Source organism: Maniola hyperantus, chromosome 7 (genome assembly GCF_902806685.2).
Source record: "Maniola hyperantus chromosome 7, iAphHyp1.2, whole genome shotgun sequence".
In the NCBI taxonomy this organism is placed as follows: Eukaryota; Metazoa; Arthropoda; class Insecta; order Lepidoptera; family Nymphalidae; genus Maniola; species Maniola hyperantus.
In genome coordinates, this window is record NC_048542.1 from 7,394,575 (window position 1) to 7,416,262 (window position 21,688).

At 38.5% G+C, this 21,688-nt stretch overlaps 1 protein-coding gene across 1 annotated transcript in view; it reads right to left on the reverse strand.

Moving 5' to 3' along the window:
- LOC117983737 (facilitated trehalose transporter Tret1-like) overlaps nt 1–11,230 on the reverse strand; it is a 52,974-nt gene extending 41,744 nt beyond the window's left edge. The window contains exon 1 of the mRNA XM_034970348.2: nt 11,183–11,230. Within this exon, the coding sequence (XP_034826239.1) occupies nt 11,183–11,190 (8 nt within the window). The 5' untranslated portion in view covers nt 11,191–11,230. The remainder of the gene's footprint in view (nt 1–11,182) is intronic.
- Nucleotides 11,231–21,688: the final 10,458 nt, after the last annotated feature.

Sequence of the window (21,688 nt, forward strand, 5' to 3'; positions counted from 1 at the left end):
TAGAATATTTTATGAGGAAGGTTTATAGTAGGTAGGTAAGTATGTAGGTAGGTATAGTAAGTACGCGAGTTGCGACAGGTCAAGATGGCTATCGGGGAGGAAACACTCCGCACACCCGCACAGCCCCCGCGCTAACCCGATGCGGGCCAGCGCGGGTGACGTGCGGGTGTGCGGGGCATCCCTCCGCCTCATACCCCGATTGCCAACTCAACCTGTTGCTAACTATACTCCTATTTTTTTTAAACCATGAAGAAATCGAATTTCAATTATTTGATTTGATCAATCGAAATTCGAAACATGATCGAAACAACTTCACTCGCGCCTATAGCTAAACTCCTATTGAATCCTACTCATGTTTCTAACGTAATATTGTTGTTTTATTATTGCAGGCGTCGTCTTACCCCAGGGAAATAATAACCGATAGGTACTTACCTATTATTGGAAATAAAATAATATTCATACATTCCTCATAATATTATCCTATTGTCTCATGAGTGGCCTTACTTCATATTTCATTTAGTTATATTGTAGTAAATAAGTATTGCATGGAGTTTTTTTCATTTATTTTATTTTTAACTAGCTTACTCCCGCGACTTCGTCCGCGTGGACTACACAAACTTCAACCCCCTATTTTACCCCTTTAGGGGTTGAATTTTGAAAAATCCTTTCTTAGCGGATGCCTACGTCATAATAGCTATCTGCATGCCAAATTTCAGCCCGATCCGTCCAGTAGTTTGAGCTGTGCGTTGATAGATCAGTCAGTCAGTCAGTCATTCAGTCAGTCAGTCAGTCAGTCAGTCAGTCACCTTTTCCTTTTATATATTTAGAAGATTTAGATTTAGATTTAGAAGATTCAAAATTACCCACGTAATTATTTAAATACATTATTTAAAAAAACGTGTCAAGTGCGAGTTGGGCTCGCACACGAAGGGTTCTATACCTTCCCTCCAGTTGGTTGGCTGGCTGGTTAGCTAACTGGCTTCCAGGAGGTATGGGGATGCGTGAACGCATTTCCCAGCGCTAAAAAAAGGGTTCTGTACCATCGTACAAGATTTTGAAATTTTTATTATTTCTTGTTATAGCGGCAACAGAAACTAATCAATCTATAACGGTTCAAGAGATACAGCCTGCTGACAGACAGACGGATGGACGGACGGACAGGCCTAATAATAGGATCCCATTGGCACCCAATTTTGTACGGAACCCTAAAAATGTTCTTGTATACGCAGGTTATTCGAGGCTATTCAAGTGGGAAGAATACCTAATCAATAATGTTAAAATTAGATCTGTTATTTATTGTATCACCTGATGACTGATGAGTTAGGTATATTCATCTAAATATCTAAAAGGAAAAGGTGACTGACAGACTGACTGACTGACTGACTGACTGACTGACTGACTGACTGACTGACTGACTGACTGACTGACTGACTGACTGACTGACTGACAGAATGACTGACTGATCTATCAACGCACAGCTCAAACTACTGGACGGATCGGGCCGAAATTTGGCATGCAGGTAGCTATTATGACGTAGGCATCCGCTAAGAAAGGATTTTTGAAAATTCAACCCCTAAGGGGGTAAAATAGGGGTTTGAAATTTGTGTAGTAAACGCGGACGAAGTCGCGAGCATAAGCTAGTTGACTTATATATTACTTCGGTGGTTATATTCAATATTGATCTACAAGCTACGAAGGGCTACGGTCCACGACGCGACGCATGACGTGGCAGGACTCGCGTTAGTCCCCTGTAGTACTAGTTATTAGATACATATTCTGTGCCTGTGGTTGTGGTATAATCAGCGCCGGCCGACCGCCCGCCCGCCCACTCACCCGCTCGCTGTCTTTTTCAGGATTCCGTATCCAAAGGGCAAAACTGATTCATGTCCTGTTTGTCTGTCTGTTTTCGTGTCATGGGTCTATAGCTCACTAATGAGTTACAAACCTGAAATTTTGTTATACAGGATGTAACAAAAACGCTGGCAAAAACAAAGACAGGTGATAGTACTCATGATTACTGATATGATACCACAAAAAAAACCACGAAAAAAATATAAAAATCCTATAATTTTGTAAAATATTACGATATATTGCAAATAAAACATCTGACTGATGCTAGAGGTCTTGTTGACCATTACGTTACGCAAGTAGGCCATTCGGAGTCAATCCCGCGTCGTAGTTGGGCATTGACCCAAGTTATGCACACTATACATTGCGGGTTTGAAAAATACTAAATCACTAAAACTATAAAATGAGACAAATGGCTATTTTATTGGTATTGGATTGTGTTTAGGTAGTAGGTATAACAATAACGCTAACTTTTCGCGAGCGTTCTGCTAGCCTCTGGTTACAGCCTGTATAAGACCACAGCGCTCACCACTGCGCAAAGGAGGGTGTCCATTATCTATCTATCTAGTATCTATTCACACCTCACGCTGAAACTACTGAACGGATTTGAACGCAACTTAGCATTATAGCTAATATTCCGGGTCAACATATAGGATAGTTTTTATCCCAAAAAAACGAGCAGCGTTCGAGATAAGGAATGATATTTTTTGTGGATGTTTCTCCATTAACTCCGTCAAATCCTAACCGATTTTATACAATTTTTTTTTTCTATACAAAGGTTGTAATGACAGGTAGGTAAAGGTCATGTAAAAGTGAAGATCTGATGAAAATTTTGGAGGTGGAGAGGACGGGGCTTTTCACCGGGTATCAGCAAATCGATCGCAATCAGTAGGTACCTAGTATAATACTTTAGCTTGGCATAAAGTAGACTCATCATAATACATAGCATATAGCATACAATAAATTTTCATTTCTTCTTCATTAGTAACAGCACAGATTACAGAAGTTAAGGGAGTAACAGGTTGGATTTTGGTTAAAAAAATCGTAGGTACTCAGTGCATTCCAAAACGGGTTTCATTATCGTTCAGACACGTTCATGAGGAAAGTTTATAATTAGTAGGTATTATAATAACACATTCCTATTTGCCTATAGAATAGGTATCGAGGCGAGTCAACTAGTCATCGTCATCATTATCATCAAAAAAGGTGGATCGAGAAACTTCTTGGATATCGAAGGACCTTACAAGTAGGTATATAAGAGCGGATGGGTTATGAATAAATTATTCAATTGGTAGTAGGTAATCATCACATAACAGTAATTGCTATTTCCAACTGAAGGCTACAGCGCGAGAAAGATAAAAAATTCAACGGTCTGTCTAAGCTCGTTATAGAAGTGACTAAAACTAGAACATTGTCTATTCAGACGGACCACATTAATAAACAAAAATGTGGTCAGTACCTACCCTTTCTACCAGATTTCCAATTTTCAAATACCAAACTCGAAATCAAGTTTTTCCATACATCTATCTTCGTTCATCTACAACACAGCGGAAACATTGCGAACTGAAGATGATCGAGTGTTTCCGAGTATAAATTACTGGTAGTGGTCGTGAGTGAACGATTTCGGTGTACCTACCAACATAACTGCCTGCCGTTGGTCATGGTGGTGGTGATGTGGTACCGGTCGACCGCTAGCGTGCCAAGCCGCGATTGCGACTGGTGATTTGTGGCCGTGAGGTTGTCAGTATTGAACACACTGAACACAAGTTAGCGACAGCCGTTGAAAGCTTGATATAATTGATAACCTACGGTATGCTTCTTATACAATTTTTGGTGGTTGACAATTTTACTCGCTATAGTTTGACTGTGGCGCGTCTGTAACGACACAAGTTTTATTTATTTATTTACGTTAATCTAAATTTCAAACAGTTTGTTTGAGCCGTGAGCACTCAATTCAATCAAAAAGCCATACATTTTTACGTTGGCTTTTCCGTAGCTTTTTTCTACGATTTTTAGTTTACGATAGTTTCCTTAAAGATATGTACATAATATTATGTACATAATCCCAGCCCACTGTTATCATCATCATAGTCTTAACACAATATTATCGACCCACTAATGTGCAGAATGAGAAGGATTAGGTACACACATTACACCACGCTGGCCAAGGGCAGATTGGCAGACTTATACACCTTTGAGAACAATATGAATAACTCTCTCTAATGTGTATTCCCAATGAAATTATTTCCAAGGATGTCTTCTCTGCATATAAGTCTTGACATCGCCGGAGATTAGCAGCTGTACGTCATATCCTTGAATGCATCCCATTGGCTGATGTAAATACAAAGATCGTAGATACATAGTGTGGTCGTACCTACTTTGTTTTGTCCACAGGAATACAGTTATTATTGTCAATTTCTGTAGTTGGAATTACGGGAAATCCACACACACAGTAAAAAAGCATTCTTCTAAACGAATTTATCTACTGCATAAATGTACTATAGGTATTACGATTAAGATCAACTCACGATGCTACATCTTAAAATCAAGAAGTCCCATTGTTTCAGCATTTTAAACTTCTCTCGTACCTACTTATTATAATTAATAATAATATTTCTTAATATAAAATATTGGCAGCCATGGCAGGTAAAGATAGTTACGGCTAGTCGGGTATACGTCGACATACTAGTATAGCAGTAACAATCTATGCTTAGGTAGGCAGGTATAATGGAAATTACTCACGAAAAAAATATTGGTGTAAAATATCGTAAGCTCGTAACTTGAGTAATTTTGCCGCGAATAGTGAATTAAATTAATTTTCAAACGAATAGACGGTAATTTCTCTAACAAAGTCGCAATGAAGACGGAAATTGAGCGCGGATGAGATAGGACAGAATGGGGATTCGCAATCAAATCGCGATTCACGACAGAACTTATTTTTGATTGCTTTATTATATACCCAAGAATATACCTACCTACGTTTATTTATATATCTAAAAGGAAAAGCTGACTGACTGACTGACTGATCTATCAACGCACAGCTGGACAGATCGGGCTGAAATTTGCATGCAGATAGCTTTTATGACGTAGACATCCCCCAAGAAAGGAGTTTTGAAAAATCCAACCCCTAAAGGGGTAAAATAAGGAGTTGAAATTTGTGTAGTCCACGCGGATGAAGTCTCGGGAATAAGCTAGTTAGTAGGATATAGAAAAAGTAAAAACTCTGTGTATGTTTGGTAAATTATACAACTGTTCAAGCTGTTTTGATCTTAGTCCTAATCCCAAAAAGAGAGATATCTCCTAAGAAACCTATTTTTCTACAGGGCTAAAAATCGATTAGTTGAATTTAAAAACTACAGAACAGAACAGAAAAAAAATTCGAACCTCCTTTAATACAACTTTTTCAGCATAAGAAATAACTTCACACACTTTAAATAAAATTATGGAGAAAGAATATGCATTTATTTGTTGTTGGTGTCACAGATAAAAACAAAGTACAAATGTAACTTTTTCATCTGTGACACCACCCCAAATGAGTGTACAGCTCAGCATAATGTCCTGCATCATATGCGTTAACACACATAAGATGGAGATATCAGACATGCAGATTTCCTCACGATATATAGCAAGTGATAGCAATAACACTGTAAAGTAAGAGCATGCTTAGTCCCTTTGGTCGTACGTATCTATCTACTCTTATCCTTTGTTAGTTACGGGAGGGACAATCTCTCAAGGACATCGAACCTCTCGGGGAAATCGGTAAAGTGAGATTTCAACCGAACATAACCCTTGAACTCGCCACCCGTGTAAGTATAATATGAGATTGCCTAATTTGTTTACCGGGGAGTTCATAGTTGTCTAAACGTATTTTTATTACACTAGGGACCCGACATGGCTTTGCACGGAGATTTAAGTTAGGATTTAGGCAACGTATAGTTAGTTCGCCATCGAGATAGCAATCGGGGTATGAGACGGGGCGACACCCCGCATATCCGCACGTCACCCGCACTATCCCGCACCAGGTTAACGCGGGGACTGTACGGGTGTGCGGGGCGTTCCCACCCCGATTCTCATGTCGACCTGTCGCGAACTATAGGTACGCAAGCAAAAAGTTAGGCCATTAGGCCTTAGGACCTTAGGAGACATGATGCTTTTAGCATCAGCAATCGGTGTTTAGTTGCTTTTAGGACGCTCGATGTCGCGCTTGAACTTTCTACTTCGCACACAACAACCTCCGTAGTAGCAGCGATTAAATCGATTTCATTTATTATTTCAATACAGGAATCGAACGCAGGTATTCGACAATCGCTGATCGCTGATGCTAAAAGCTTGGTGTCTGCTGCGGCTATTACTTAATAAATTAATATCATCATGAGCAACCCATCGCCGGTTCACTACAGAGCACGGGTTTCTTCACCGAATGAGAAGGGTTTTGACCATAGTCTACCACACTGGCCAAGTGCGAATAGGCAGATTTCACACACCTTTGAGAACATTAATGGAGAATTCTCAGGCATGCAGGCTTCCTCACGATGTTTTCCTTCACCGTTCAAGCAAAAAAAAATAACTCTGAAAAGTTGAGAGAGGAGTCAGAAGAGGTCAGGATCGAAGCCCCGACCTCCGATTAGGAGGCGGACGTCCTAACCACTAGACTATCATAGCTTTCCCATGAATCTTTCTGAAATCACCCTCCGATGAATCTGTAGGTTGAAAATCTCTACAGCGAGTAGTTATGCAGTAGTATGTCGTTCAAACAGACTCGTTATGTAAGTAGTTGTAGCATGTAGATACATTTTCAAACGTGGTTTACATAGATAGCAACTGAAAGCATGTAATGTACATACAATGTAGAATTCTTCAGTGCCTTTATAAACTTTGAAATCACCTTTGCGTGCGTTTCGCGCTATAAATTTACCTTGGGGTAAGTAAACACGTGCTTGTGTGTTTTATTTTACGAGCCTTTTGTCCCCTCAGGGAATTTACTAGGATAATTAATACTGCCGTAAGAGATAACGAATTCCTATGCTTACCTAAAAAAAATGTACTTACCCGAAAAGCCCCTACGGGACCCTAATCTAAGCTAACTAAATAAGCCTCCGCTGTCTATCCGTCTAGTGTGCCCGTCCGTCCGTCCATCTGTTTGTCTGTGTCTCATGAACCATAACAGGTAGAAAGTTGACATTTTCAATGTGTATTTTTGTTGTCGCTATACAGCCGCTGTGTTAATTCTTGTATTATGGTACGCCGTACGGTATCCTTCGTGTGCGAGTCGACTCGCACTTGACCGGTTTTTATGTAAAGCCAAACTCATTGCGAACTCACTAGGACTAGGTGATAAATGATGATGTAACTAGTCAGGAGCAGTTTTGTTAAACCCTCATTTCTACTACTAATTGATTTGTGCGCAGCAACGTGTTGGAACGTTAAATCGCTTGGCGACTAGGCTTTGCCGCTATGGTGGTAACTTACCACGGCCGAAGTCTCCCACGAGACGAAATGATGGTGTAAATATAAATAATACTAAAAGTAGTGAATCATTGATTAGATTTGCAACAGCATACCTACCTAATTAGGTAAGTAAAATAGTTTAAACTTATCTGCTACATAGATTAACAATAAAATACGCCTGAATAATAATTGGGCTGCGATTATAAGTAGGTAGGTAGGTACATATAAGACCGATGTCTCAGTGAACTTGTGTGGCTTTTAATTTTTTTTGTTGAAAACGCAATAAGTAACTTAAGACTAAGATTAGGTAAAATGGTCTCATATTAGGTATATTTTTGTACACATAAGCCTACCAAGTAGGCCTACCGACTGCCGTGCACCACTAGTGCATAAATCTTAGTACTTGTAGGTATAACAGACTACCTGTATAGTCACAGGCATGCGACAGGTCAAGATCGAGGTGTGGAGGCCCCGCACACCCGCACATCCCCCGCGCTAACCCGGTGTGAGATAGCGCCGGTGACTTGCGGGTGTGCCAGGCGTCTCACCGCCTCATACCCCGATTGCCACCTCGACCTGTCACGTACTATAGGTAATTTATTCTTTTCTTCAGTCTATAAAACGGAAATGAAAATATTGATATATAAAATGGTTACAATAATGGATAGGCTTTTAAGCGTATGATCCAGATTTTTTATTCGCATTCGAATCACGCATCGGTAAATGGGATTTTCTTTGTTGTGCTAGAAGTAATCTACGGAACTGAAAAAAGGCCGGAGGGATTTATTTCACTGCTTACTACCTACTCGTACGTGGAATGAGTTGGTAGATATGTATATAATAGGTGTAGGTATACCTACATGGGTAGGTAGTTATAGTTTGCAATTTTATAAAATTGTATACTGACTCTCAAGTAAATAAAATCACAAACTTCAAAGCAATTTCTAGTATTACAATGAATCCCGTGAAATCACAATGAAATAAACGGTAAACGTTCAAGTTCTTTGTTGACATTAAGGCAAAACTTTTTAATGTTTCTTCGCTTCTTCCTACGCACAAGACTTTTTTGTTTAGTCAGTTTCAGGATCGATATCTTAGCGCAGGGGTCTTCAACTTCAAAATGTGAATTTAATAAAGCTGCTAATTTAACCTAAACTTGCTTTCTACGCATAATTACTTAAGTTGTTATAGTCTGGACCGGCAGGTTGAAAAAGCGTTGAAAGGTTTTTTTTATGACAAGTTAGCCCTTGACTGCGATCTTGTCTTGTGGATTTCCACCAGGCAAGGTCGCGGTCAAGGGCTGACGATGAAGGCTAAGATGGATACGTGCGTCGTGGAAGTGTGGAAGGGGCATAGCATCATACACCCATCGCCGGCTAATTACTGAGCACAGAGATCCGTGCTCAGTAATAAGTAATAAGTGTAAGAGATCAAAATAACACCGCGAGAAGATTCTCGCGGTGTTATTTTGATCTCTTAACTACGAAGCACGCATAACGCAGTTTTAATTAATACGAGGCATCGTCCTGGAATGCCAAAACGCTTATCAGTACGTCTTTGTCGGTAGATGGTAGAACTGAAACCTTACACCAGGACCAAACCAGAAACAATGAATGAAAAATTGTCTCTGACAGGAATTAAACCCGGGATCTCTCACTTAAAAAACCGCTGCGCTTACTGCTGCCTTATAGAGATGAAGAAATACCGGGAGATATTCGAAATTGAAGTGAACAAGGGAGATTTATAAAAGCTGCCCTAAAAAGGTGCCGATAGATACCTATACAGGTACTTGGTACCCATTTTTTAGGGTTCCGTAGTAGACAAACTTGCAGGTCCTACCTTCCGCCTCAGAAAAGTCCAAAAGTCATTTGTGGGTATGGGTATTACCTTTTATAATAAAATCCCGCAAACTATTTTGGACTTACCTTTGCACAAGTTTAAAAAATCTTTTAAAAATATGCTCCTGAAAAAAGCATATTACACAATTGAAGATTATCTAAATGATAAAAGAGCGTGGATTTGACCTGCAGCTCGTTCCGGCGACGCACAAGACTGCAAATACTATTTTATACATGGCATAATCTTGTACCTATATCAAATATTTGAAAAGAGCAACCGCTGAGTTTCTTGCTGGTTCTTCTCGGTAGGAAAGGCATTCCGAACCAGTGGTAGATGCATCCGACTATTCGAAAGTACTTTTAAAAGTTTATTCGAATAAAAAAGATTTTATTTTAACAAGGAACCCATCTACTTTAACCATGTCCGTCCGTCCGTTTGTCCGTCCGTCCGTCCGTCCGTTCTCGGTTAATCTCAGAGACTATTAGTGCTACAAATCTGTAATTTGGCATGGGTATAAATATTAATCCGGCGTGATTTTGGTGTGTGTGGTGAAATAAAATTTTGATAAATATATTTTTTTAGGGTAGCTCCCCTACATGTAAAATGGGGATAATTTGTTTTATCTCGTCTACCCCATAGTGTGGTGAATCGTTGAATGAGTCTTTTAAAAATACTGTGGGTGTGGGAACATCATTTTTCGATTTCTAGATCCGTTTGTAAAATATGATGTTTTAAAGTGCTAATTTTTATTAGAGTCAAGTGTCGTCGTCCCCCCCGTCCCCCTCTCTATCAGCCAAATGGTAGTAAATACTATATAGGAACGTGAAAAAATTCACAGCAGTAGTAAGTATATATGATAAATTTTAAAGGAAAACTATCGTGGCTAAGTAGGGTTAAGGAGTTACTTATACCTATCTGTTTTTCGAGGATTGTGACAACGGAACCCTACACTGCGCGTGACTCGCCACGCACTTGGTCGGTTTTATACAACTAATTGAACAGTCGATCAATAGGTACTATAGAAATAGAAACAGAAAAAAAGATTTTTTATTCAAATACTTTTACAAGTGCTTCTAGTTACTACTAATATAGGTACCTACTAGTAGTTATGCGTCCGAACAGCTGTTCCAAAGTCAGTTTATATAGGAGAAAATCGGTATAAGTAGATTCGAGCATGTAGGTACCTAACCACAATTCTTACAAATAGCTGACTCGCGCGTAACTTTTAGTGGTCTTATATGCTTGGAAGTCGAGAAAGCTTTCAACCTTTTAAGGCTTTTAAACCGTTTGTGAAAGTCTGTGATCGATTTGGACTTTGGAGACGATTCAAAGTGACTTATTTGAAGAAATTAATTTCCACTCTTACTAAAGTTTGAGTAGCTAGCTACGTTGATTTTTTTATATTGATTTGTTGAGCGTAGTTACGGTTAAGTTTAATATAAATAAAATAATATGTAAACTCAACCAGATTCGTAAATTAAACTCTTATAATTATTTTAATTGAGAAGTAGGTAGGTAAGTACCTACCTACTGCTGCTTGCTAACTAGAGCATATGAAACCAATGGCTTTAAAAGCTAAGTTAATAACAATACACCTCTTTATATTTATTTTAATTGTAAGGGTAGGTGTATCACATAGTTTATATTCGTTTATTTAATTTATATCAGTTTTCAATTTTTGTCACTTAAGGTTGGTTCTTCAAATAGTAACTTAATACAAAAAAAAAATCGAAATAGGACTGATTCCACCACAAAAATTAAATAGGTGAAGTAAAATGGTTTTTTGTCAATGGTAAACTGATTAAGAACCCACCTACCATGATAATTATAATTTATGCTCATTCAGAAAAACAATAGTCATCTCAATTCAAGCAAGATGGATCTTCAGTTTCGAACTTTGCATCTGTGAAAGTCGATAATAAACCAATACGTATACATCCTATATCATTATAAGCTCCGGGTACTTAGGATAATATACATTTTTTCTGTATATTGTAGCTAAGTTTTCTTTTATGGTTTAAATCTAGGCAATTCGGAAATCACTTACCTTTGCATCTTCGGCAAAATTAACACGTCTTTTCACTGATAAAGCCAGAGGCGTACTAACGTTTGCGTATTTGTTAGGGGTGGTTTTGGATATATAAAGAGCTGTTGCTACGATTTATTTTTAAAACAGTATACACAGGCATTTTTATAGACGACCAATATTTTAAGATTCATAAAGTTGTGTTGTCTATTGAGGCAATTCTTCATTTTATGCTCAACACTTGCAAATATAAGTGGTGAGCATAAAATGAGAATTATTAGCTGAAATTAGCAAGTGCTCTTAGAAATTAATAAGTAAGTAGGTACCTACTAAGTGCCGAAAATTATTCACTGACTTAATATTTACGTAGAGCTAATAATACCTACATAATAAAAACATCGATAAAAACGAAATACTAATTATTATTACTATACTATAACAATCTTAATTTCAATCGATTCTAATGAACTAACTGGTACATCGCAGGCCCCTTTTGGTATTGAAATTTCGCGGCCAGTAAAGCTTTTCAGTCAGTAAATATAAGAACACCCGGCTGAGTTTGATGTAAATTTCTAAGGATCCTCGTAGCTTTAATTTTAAGTTTTCATAGTTTATTATCAACAACTAGGTCAATTAATTTGTCCAATTTAACAATAATTATTGACAATCAAAAAGTTAACACTGGTAAGTATCCAATTTCTTCCCAAGTTGAATAAAAGATCTCTATGAATAAAAGGCTTGGACTTTGACTTTGACTTATCGCCGTCCCGGGCGCATAAAATGATAACCGCTATTACCATCGTTTTAGTGTTATGCGATTTTTGAGGTCTACGGCGCCAAATACATCTACCTAATTTTTTTGGTAATTTTTCTGCCGTTATTTAAAAAGTTATTAAAAAATACAACATTATTCCTATTTTTTTCTAGTACATTGTGTAAATTGCAAGACAGTGTTAGTAAAATTTTTCTATACCTACTTATCACATGGCAAACGCTTTTACAATTATATTCTCGTTCAACGAGTTGACAAAATAATTTCTAAAAGCAGTTATCATTTTGTTCTCGTAACGAAAAGTTTAGGTATGGCGACTAATATTTCTTTAGTAAAATCGTTTCATTAGTACTGAGCAGCAAAATATATTGCCATACTTTTCCGTCATACAGACTAGATTAACGATAGAAAGTGATAGCGGGATATGATGATGGTAATGTTTGTGGTACGCTAATTAGTACACTCGATAACATGCATAAGCAATTTTTTGACTTAGATACATTTTTTAAATAAAAATAACAAGCAAACGACCAGGCGGTTTACCTAATGTTAAGTGATTACCGCCACCCATGAACGTTTGCAGCACCAGAGGAACCGCCAAAGCGTTGCCGGCCTTTCAGTAATTTGTTGGTCCACCCCTTGAATAACTCGATGTTGTAATCTATTGGGAAGGGAGTTGATTACTCGGTTTGCATGTGAGTGGAAAAAAGGATTTGGCATAACGGGCGGTCGAAGTGCACCAGGCACCCAGGTGGTGAGGGGGAAATTGCTTACGGTGGCGTGCGGTGCGGTTGTAGAAAAATCAGTCAGAAACTCTTTGGCAATGTGGGCCAGTGTATCATCCGGTTTGCACAAAGATGAAAACGTGGAACGAAAGAAGTTGCCTTGTATGGCTTTCGACAGGGACCAAAACGCGTAGAAACCAGGAGGCAATGCAACCAATTCTATCAACGTGCTTGAGTTTTGCCCTGGCAATGGTATTTTTGAGGATCTAGAGCGGGTATTAATTTTTTTTAGATTGGCGGGGGTTTGGGTGGTAGTTGCATTGTGCTGAACACCAGGACTGGTTAAGGTTGGCAGCCCTCTTACAAGTTCTGTTAAACCATTTCCGTGCTCGCTTCCCGGTACGTGTTAAAGAGTTGGGAATGAAGCAACGGCTACAGCACAGATGTTGGGGTCATTTTCAGAAAAATAAAGCTGCCCTCATAGGTATGAGGCGTAGAATTCGGGGTCGGTCGATAGACCATCCCAGTCAGCTGATTTATTGTGCCATACTCTACGGCTACCGGTATTTAGGTTGGAGTGCAACCCTCTAATGTTGTAAAAGTTCACACAGAGTGTGGAACGAGGCACCGCTGTAGAACGATTCTTTCTTCTACTTTATGGCATCATGTGTGTATACTAGGTGACCGGGTTAGCGAATAATTCAGCAATGGTTGTCTCCTGGTCAAAGACATGGAGTCAGCCGCTCTCGATTACGTTGGTAGAGTATGTTACTGGCACGGGGGACGGAAGGGTCACCAACCCAATCCGTTAAATGACCGGCGGCGGCGGGACAGCCTCCTAGGTCGGGAATCCTAGGTTCGGACCCCCTACGGACCAACGCGTGGCCAGCGGATACCCGTTTCATCGGATCTCCCATCGGGTGCCAATATATCGCGCCTATGAATACGAGAAGGATTAATTAATCTCCACGAAGGAACCAATGGCCACAGTAATTACACCATTCGGGAGATGGGAAAGTCTCTCCAGCTCGCAGCCGGAACGCATGGAATGCTTTGCGGCTGGATACGACTGGAGTGTGGTCCCTAGCCAGGCGACTCAGCCAGGTAGAATCCTACCACGAAGCAGACATACCTTAGAGATTACGCCGTGCGGTATTAAACACAGCGACCCATAAATGGGACTGGCAGCGCCAGAGCCTCGTTAGATAATTGGCAGGGTGCACCACGGACAGGTGAGGTTGACTTTGGCCACTAAGGTGGAATTTGGGCCACTTCCAACCCAAAACAGTAGCTTACAGTGGACCTCTGCCACTAAGCAAGGCAGCTTACACGCTGATCTTATGAGTCTTTGTAGGATAGAAGTCATCCCCAGTTATTATTATCATGTATTTTACGATTCCTTTACCACTGACGATAGTTTTGATTGCAATTCTAATGATTATGATGAGGAAGATCAAGAGGATTAACTTTTTTGTTTTAAATTTTTAACAAAGCAATAGCTAGTTACCATAATTTTGTTTTATTGACTAAACCGGAATAAACGTATAAGGATGTAATACTAAACAAAACATATTCAATATGAACCAGAATAAAATGGCAAGCTATCATTATTTTCATTATTTTGGTTCCGAGTATGCATAGAATATAATTGTAAAGCAATATAGCAATATTTACTGTCTCAACAATGTTACGCGAATAAAATGGTAAGTGTACATTAGTAAATTTAGACAACATAATAATTTTATTAATTTATTAAATTTGAAATATCTTTAATTATATTAAATCTAATTAAAATTTACCAAAACATAACGAAAGCTAAAAAAATTAGCTCTGCTCTCATTTGAGCCATCTATCTCTATTCTGAGGCTATTGCTTTGCGAACAATTGTCAAAAATCAGTTTTTTATTTCTCCTGAATAGTTGAGTTTTTCCGATTACCATTTTATTCGCCGGGGACGGCGTTATATTCATGTCAAACCGTGGTTCTATCATTTGCAACTTTAGGGACCTAGAGTTTATCTGCTTTTCTTTTATTTCTTAGTTCTGACTGTAAGGACAGCTCTATATGATTACCTGTATCGAGTTTGAAATAGTAGAGCCTCCGTGAAACCCCGCGCCCGCCTACCCAGCAACAGTTTGTATACAAAGTTGCCAGCTGAAATATTACCCCGATATCTAGTAAAGGGAGGTACTTACGTGAAAGATGGGGTCAATTTAGTAGTCATGTGGATGAAATGTTTATAGTATCAATGTCAGCATTTATATTGTATCGACGACCCTCCAAGATAGCGGCGTTATTTATTTTAGATCGTAGGTAAGTAGGTATAGTATGTAACTAAATGATAAGTACCTATAGATTGTATGACAGATTTTTTTAAAATAACGAATAAATTAAAAGTTAATGGTAATAACTAATAATTGTAATCTGTAATCTATTGTAACTACATATACAAGAGGAAAAACTTATATGATATTTCTTTTACCCGACCAAAGACATGGCGGATCAGCAATACTTACATTTAATACCAAAATTTCAGGTTTTATACGAATGAATTTATAACAGGCTTCAATACGTTCCAAACTACTTGAGACGAAATCAAAGATTTGAATTCACAATCACAGTAACGATAAATATTCAGCACTAAACTCTCCAGCTTTTCTGGCAACATCGTATTTCATGGAAAAGCGTGTAAAATTCGACCAATTTGAATTCCACACTGAAAGTATAAACTTTTCTCCCTAATGACGTATCTTTTGCATTAGTCGCGTAGTACCGGAGGCTGTGTGTTTCAAATTATTAAGCTAGTTTGAACTCTAAATATATGCAACATAAGTTCAAATCAGCTTGGGAGAACATTTCAACGAATCTGTTAAAGTTACTAGTAATTTTATACTATATCGTTATAGGGTTGAATTTTGATTGTTGTAATTTAGATGTTAATTGAAGGCATCTATCATACGGTGGTACATTTGCTGAGCCATCATTTAAAGAGCAATTTAGTGAGATGGTGAGTAGGATGCGTAATTCAATACTTTCCTTTTTCAGCTGAAATGTACGACGACAATTTTATAGACTCTAACCACAGACTCCAATCTGACTGGTTAAATTTTAAATACAAAATAAAAACTAAATAACACAAAAATATAACTCACACAAAACTAAAATACAATATAATAACGTAAACGTATTTTATACGAAAGCACTAGCATGATGAACTCTAAAGTGCTCGAGTAGCTCTAAAGTGCTAAATCTTTGTGACTCTAGGCTAGGAGTTCATTTTACGCCTACCCACCAAAACAAACCTAATATACCTAATTTTAGGGTAGGAAGGGAGTTTCACTATAGGAGAAGGAGGAAATACATGCTTTTGTTTTTGATGTTACGTATATTATTATATTATTATGTTGTTTATTTAAATTATTATAAAAGTATAAGTATTTAAAAAGATTAGCAGATTTGAGGTTTATAAAACTCGTGGGAACTATTTTTCTAAGATAAAAAGTAAACATAAAATCGTCTGTTTCCGGGAGCTATCTCTGTGCCTTCCCCCCCGGCCACACACTGCCCGTGTGGCATGGGCACATGGGAAGTAGCGAGGAAAGGAGGCAGAGACGTAGTGTAGTGTGGCTACTGGCTGCGTTACTCGCATGCCGCACGCCATGTATTTTTATTTATTCAGGTACAAGTTAGGCCTTGACTGCAATCTCACCTGGTGGTAAGTGATGATGCAGTCTAAGATAGAAGCGGGCTAACCTGGAAGGAGCATGGCAGTTTTTATTACATACCCCTTTGGTATCGTACCGCAACGCTAAATCACTTGGCAGCGCGACTTTGCCGGTAGGGTGGTAACTAGCCACAGCTGAAGCCTCCTACCAGATAAAATGTTCCTCGTTCGGGCATGAACGCGAGTAACCCATCGACACTACGTCTCTGCCTCCTTTCCTCGCTACTTCCCATGCCACACGGGCAGTGTGTGGCCGGGGAGAGATCGATCAGCGATCCGGCATCGGCAATGAGAAGGCGCCTAACACAAATAGACAGACATACACACTTTCACATTTAATATTTTATTCTTGAATACCTACCTTCAGTATCACAGCGGTTGAGTTCTTTGAGGGTTAATTTAAATGACAGACATTATGCACATTTCAAATGTTTTTTGCAAAAATAACTCGAGGAGTAACAAAGAAATAATTTCTGGTTGTGAGGTGATTAAAAAGAGAATTTCCAACAAAAAATTTCAACGTTAAAATGTACCGTGAAATATTTTCAACTTGCATGAACCTACGAGTATTATGAGCTGTTTTGCGTTTTTGTCGCTCATTTCAAAGGAATACCTATAATACGCGACAGGCGACAGGTCGAGATGACAATCGGGGTGGGGACGCCCCCACACGCCCGTACAGCTTCCGCGCTAGCCCGATGCGGGGTAGCGCGGGTGACGCGCGGGAGTGCGGGGCATCTCCCCGCCTCATACTCCTATTGCCATCTCGACCTGTCGCTTACAATACTTACTTTTAAGCAAACCAAAGCATTAGCAAAGTATAATATTACGAGCTCTTCGTTCAGATCCTAATTTTATATATTATATTATGTAACTACCGATAGGTATTACAATAGGTATGCAAAAATGTGTTTGTTTGCTGGTATTTTGGTTTGTCCTTCAATCATGCCGCAACAAAAGACATAACAAGCTAATTGTAATCCTGGAAAATCAAAGAGTTCCTACGGTTTAAAAACCACACAGCAAAGTCGTGGACATAAGCTAGTTGAATTAAGATTCTATAAGTAGACTATGGAATCATTGTCCTAGTCTAATTTTCGATAGGTACAACAAATGTACGGAACAAATTTCACGTCAAACAAAACTTGCCTAAGTAATCAGTATTCGGGGAAATATTGTAGCTGATAGGCTGCCTTCCAATGGCAACCTGTTGGTCTAAATATGGTCTAAAGTGCCCCGTAAACGGTCAAACATGTTTGACAAACACGCCGTCAATCAAATTTGTCAAACACGACCGCAGACGTTCAAATATATTTGACAAACACGTAGGTAATATTTGATAAACATGTTTGGTCGACCAACCAACAGCAGACCTTAAAAGTGACCAAGAGACCTCGTGGAACCATATCAAGACAGTGGCTAGAGACAGGGGGACATTAAACAGGAGGAAACAACTGCTACAACCCTCAGTTCGATGGAGGAATAAAAAGACTCAATCATCATTTGGGGGTAAAATTCCAAAATTGTAATTGAGACCGTAAAACCCCAACATTTATCTATTCTAACACGCATTATTATGCAATTAAGAATGTTTTATAGTACTTACTACTTATACAAAATGACAATTCCAGTAATATTCTGTAATTGCCGGTCATTCAATTAACCGTAATGCCGGTTACACCCATTCCCCGGTGTGTACACAATTCTTTAATTGGAGTGACTTACTTTTAGTATAAGTATTAAGTACCTATATTTTTGGTTAGTCATAGAAATAGAATCAGTGCCCTTATTATAAATGCGAAAGTGTGTTTCTTTGTTGGTTTGTCAATCACGTCGCAACGGTGCAACGGATTGACGTGATTTTTTGCATGGGTATAAGATAAAGACCTGCAGAGTGACATAGGCTACTTTTTATCCCGGAAAATCAAAGAGTTCCCACGGGATTTTTAAAAAACCTAATTCCAGGTGAACGAAGTCGCGGGCATCAGCTAGTGATATAATATAATGTTGTACGTGCATACACTGGATATCCGAAAATAAACTTCCTATACAGATTACAGATAGAGCGTTTTGTAGATAAACGGCAACAGGTTGGCACTGTGCCTTAAATGCCTAAAATGTTTCCTGATGGAATTCGATACTTGTGTCCACTTTAAAATGAAGATATGTATATTTTTCAGAATATACAGGTAGACAGGGTGATTTAAGGAGGTTATGTCAACGTAGGACTTATTTCCAAAATAAGTATCAAGTTCAAGTCTTAAAAAAACTAGCAACCGCCCGATTTCGCCCGAGTTGAATTTTTTTATTGAGGACTAGCTGCCCCGGCGAACTTTGTACCGCCTAACAGTCGATTCTTTTTCAGGATTTTTTTAAATTTTTCTCTCCGTAAGAACCATCCCCGTACTTCAAGGTATACCTATTATGAAAAAAGAATTAGCGAAATCGGTTCAGCTGTTCTCGAGATTTGCGATCAACAACACATTCACCGATTCATTTTTATATATAGAGAATTTTCACGAATTTTCTTTTATACAAATCTTGTCTTGACAATCACGAACACAACAAAAAAAATGCTATAGCCACTCAAGTGATGATTTTTCATATGGCTTTCATACATGCGAGTTTTTATTTATATAGGTAGGTGTAGATATTAAATAAACACATAACCGGCGCTATTTCATTAGGTATAAACATTTTTTTCAAAAAATTATCTTAAATCTTGAATTTATATACCTAGATCTTTTCATCTCAAACGTAGTCAAACGAAATGTTATGTAAGTCGCCTCAAATGACCTAACTGCTGCATATTTCTACTCTCTATCTTGTAGCCTGTAGGATTTTTTACATTTCACGGTCAGTTCATCAGACTGACTTAATACGACTCGTTTGATATCGTATGTCCTGCTCCTCTACCAACACTATTTTCCGGTAGGTACAGTGTCGCCTTTCAAATAGGTACTTTGGGACCCAAACGTCTATCGATCTTCCGAGCTACTTGACACAACTCAACCAGTTAGGTAAGCTCTAGTTTTTCTGAGTCTTGATTTTATGCCCGCTAGAATATGACCGCGACTTCGTCCGCGTGGATTTCAGTTTGAAATCCCGTAGGAACTCTCTGATTTTCCGGAATCAAAAGTACTCTATGCCCGTCTCCAGGATACAAGTATCTCTGTGCCAAGTACAATGATGCCCGAAAATTCGTCTATGTATATTTATGTGTATCTATGTATATCTATGTATATTTATGTGAGAGTCATTTATAAAATGCGCCCCTATCTTAGCACTGAGGTTAGAATACGTTTATGTGAAGCTTTGATCTTGTCAAAATTGAACTATGCCGACACTGTATATGGGCCGTGTTTGCTAGCCAGGTTAGCAAAGTTAGTACAGAGGGTTCAGAACGCCTGTGCAAGATTTTGTTTCTCCATAGCGCCTCGATCACATGTCAGCCCACATATCAATATCGCAAACATGCTAAATATGGAATCGCGGCGTAAGCTCCACTTAGCCACTTTGTTGTTTGGCATCATTTCTACAGGAAAACCAGCTTATTTGCACGCTAAAATAAAATGGGTACCTGAAAGAAGTAAATATAGTGTGAGGACTGTGAGGGCTGTACCCCGAATCGCTATGGCAAGGCATAAAACTGCTGCATTTCGAGGTACATTTAAACACGCAGCCTGTAAGATCTGGAATGATCTCCCACCCCCCATCAGAATGCTAAAATCTACAATTTCTTTTAAAAAAACTTTAAAAAAATATGTTTTAGAAAGCCAAAAATCACAGGGTTAAACGACTATTCCAGATCTTACACGCACTACAACACACGATACTTATCTCTGACTATACTACACTATGTCATATTATAATATACTACTTATTCTATATTATGGTGGTCAAGTGGTCAACCAAAAGATTTTTTAGTTCCCTGCAGGTAGTCTACACAAACAGAATAATGGCATTCCATACATCAAAAACATGTCGTACCTACATTTTGTATGTGTATAAGTTTACATGTGTTTAAGTATATATGTAATATCCTATATGTATATATATATATATTATATTTATTACTCCACTAATAATGAAGTCTTTTTTTTTTTTTTAGTTGATTTTTATATTATAGAGAACACTTTCGTTGTCGGGTCGTGACACTAGGGCTCTGCCTGAAAATCAGCGCTGCAGTAGTCAAATACTGCAGCATCATGCTGAGGCAGTAGCCTTTTCAGCTCAAACAAGACATCATTTTTCTTTTTAGTACTGTCGAGCTCGTAGTTTTAAGCTTACCTAGTTTTAATTTTTTTTTTAATTTGTAACATTTGGTTTGTATGTTTTTTGTATTTTCTTGTTTTGTGAGCTGAATAAACTTTTATTTATTTATTTATTTATTTATTTATGTGTTTTCGAAATCTCGTGGGAACTCTTTTCAGCACCAAAAGTCCTTCCTCGGGGTTCAAACTATCTCTATACTTATGTACCAATTTCGCCAAAATCAGTCGGGTTATTCCGTTTATCACCCCTAAAATCCTTCCTAGGGTGGACAGACGGAGTGAATAGCCCATTTATTCCCCCGTCTAGGGGGATAGGTGAACTCGCGTTTCCGAGTACCCACCCTTAGAGGGTTTTAACTTAGGGGGTAAACGGTTAAGGGGATGGGTCATGAACAGCTAGCATACAGACAGACATACACACTTTCGTATTTATAAAAGGGATTACCACAGTAATATGGTTATGGATAGATATTAGTAGTCACGCTCACGTATAATATCTTCTTTCTTTATAGTCGTATTCCTCATTGCCGAGGGTCGCAACTCCTTTCTATTAATTACATAATGGCAGGAGTTATCTTGGGGTAATAATGCGGTGGTTTCCAGATCCTTCCGCATACAACTCACTAAAAGAACGTTATTTCCATTCTTAGGTTTTACAGTTATTATCAGATGTTAGTTATAATAACCGGGACCGACGGCTAAACGAGCTCTCCGAGACACGGAGGAGACGAAAAGGCCAAATTTGGACCTCCAAAGTCGGTCCTCCATGCAGTTATCGACTTGGGTCAACATTGCTTAACAATCGCAATCGATTTATATGCGTAATCACAACTAGGCCACACGTCCTTCATAATTATGAATCCACTGAGATTTTATCTTAGTTCAATATTATTGGTCACATCTGTAACTATAAAAGTAATTTTGCAGACTCACTCTCGTAAATCCCTGTATGATTGGCATGCGAATCTTTTACTGTCATGTTACGCAGCTTGTTTGAAGATACAGGGAAATATATATTTGTTATAAGATGTA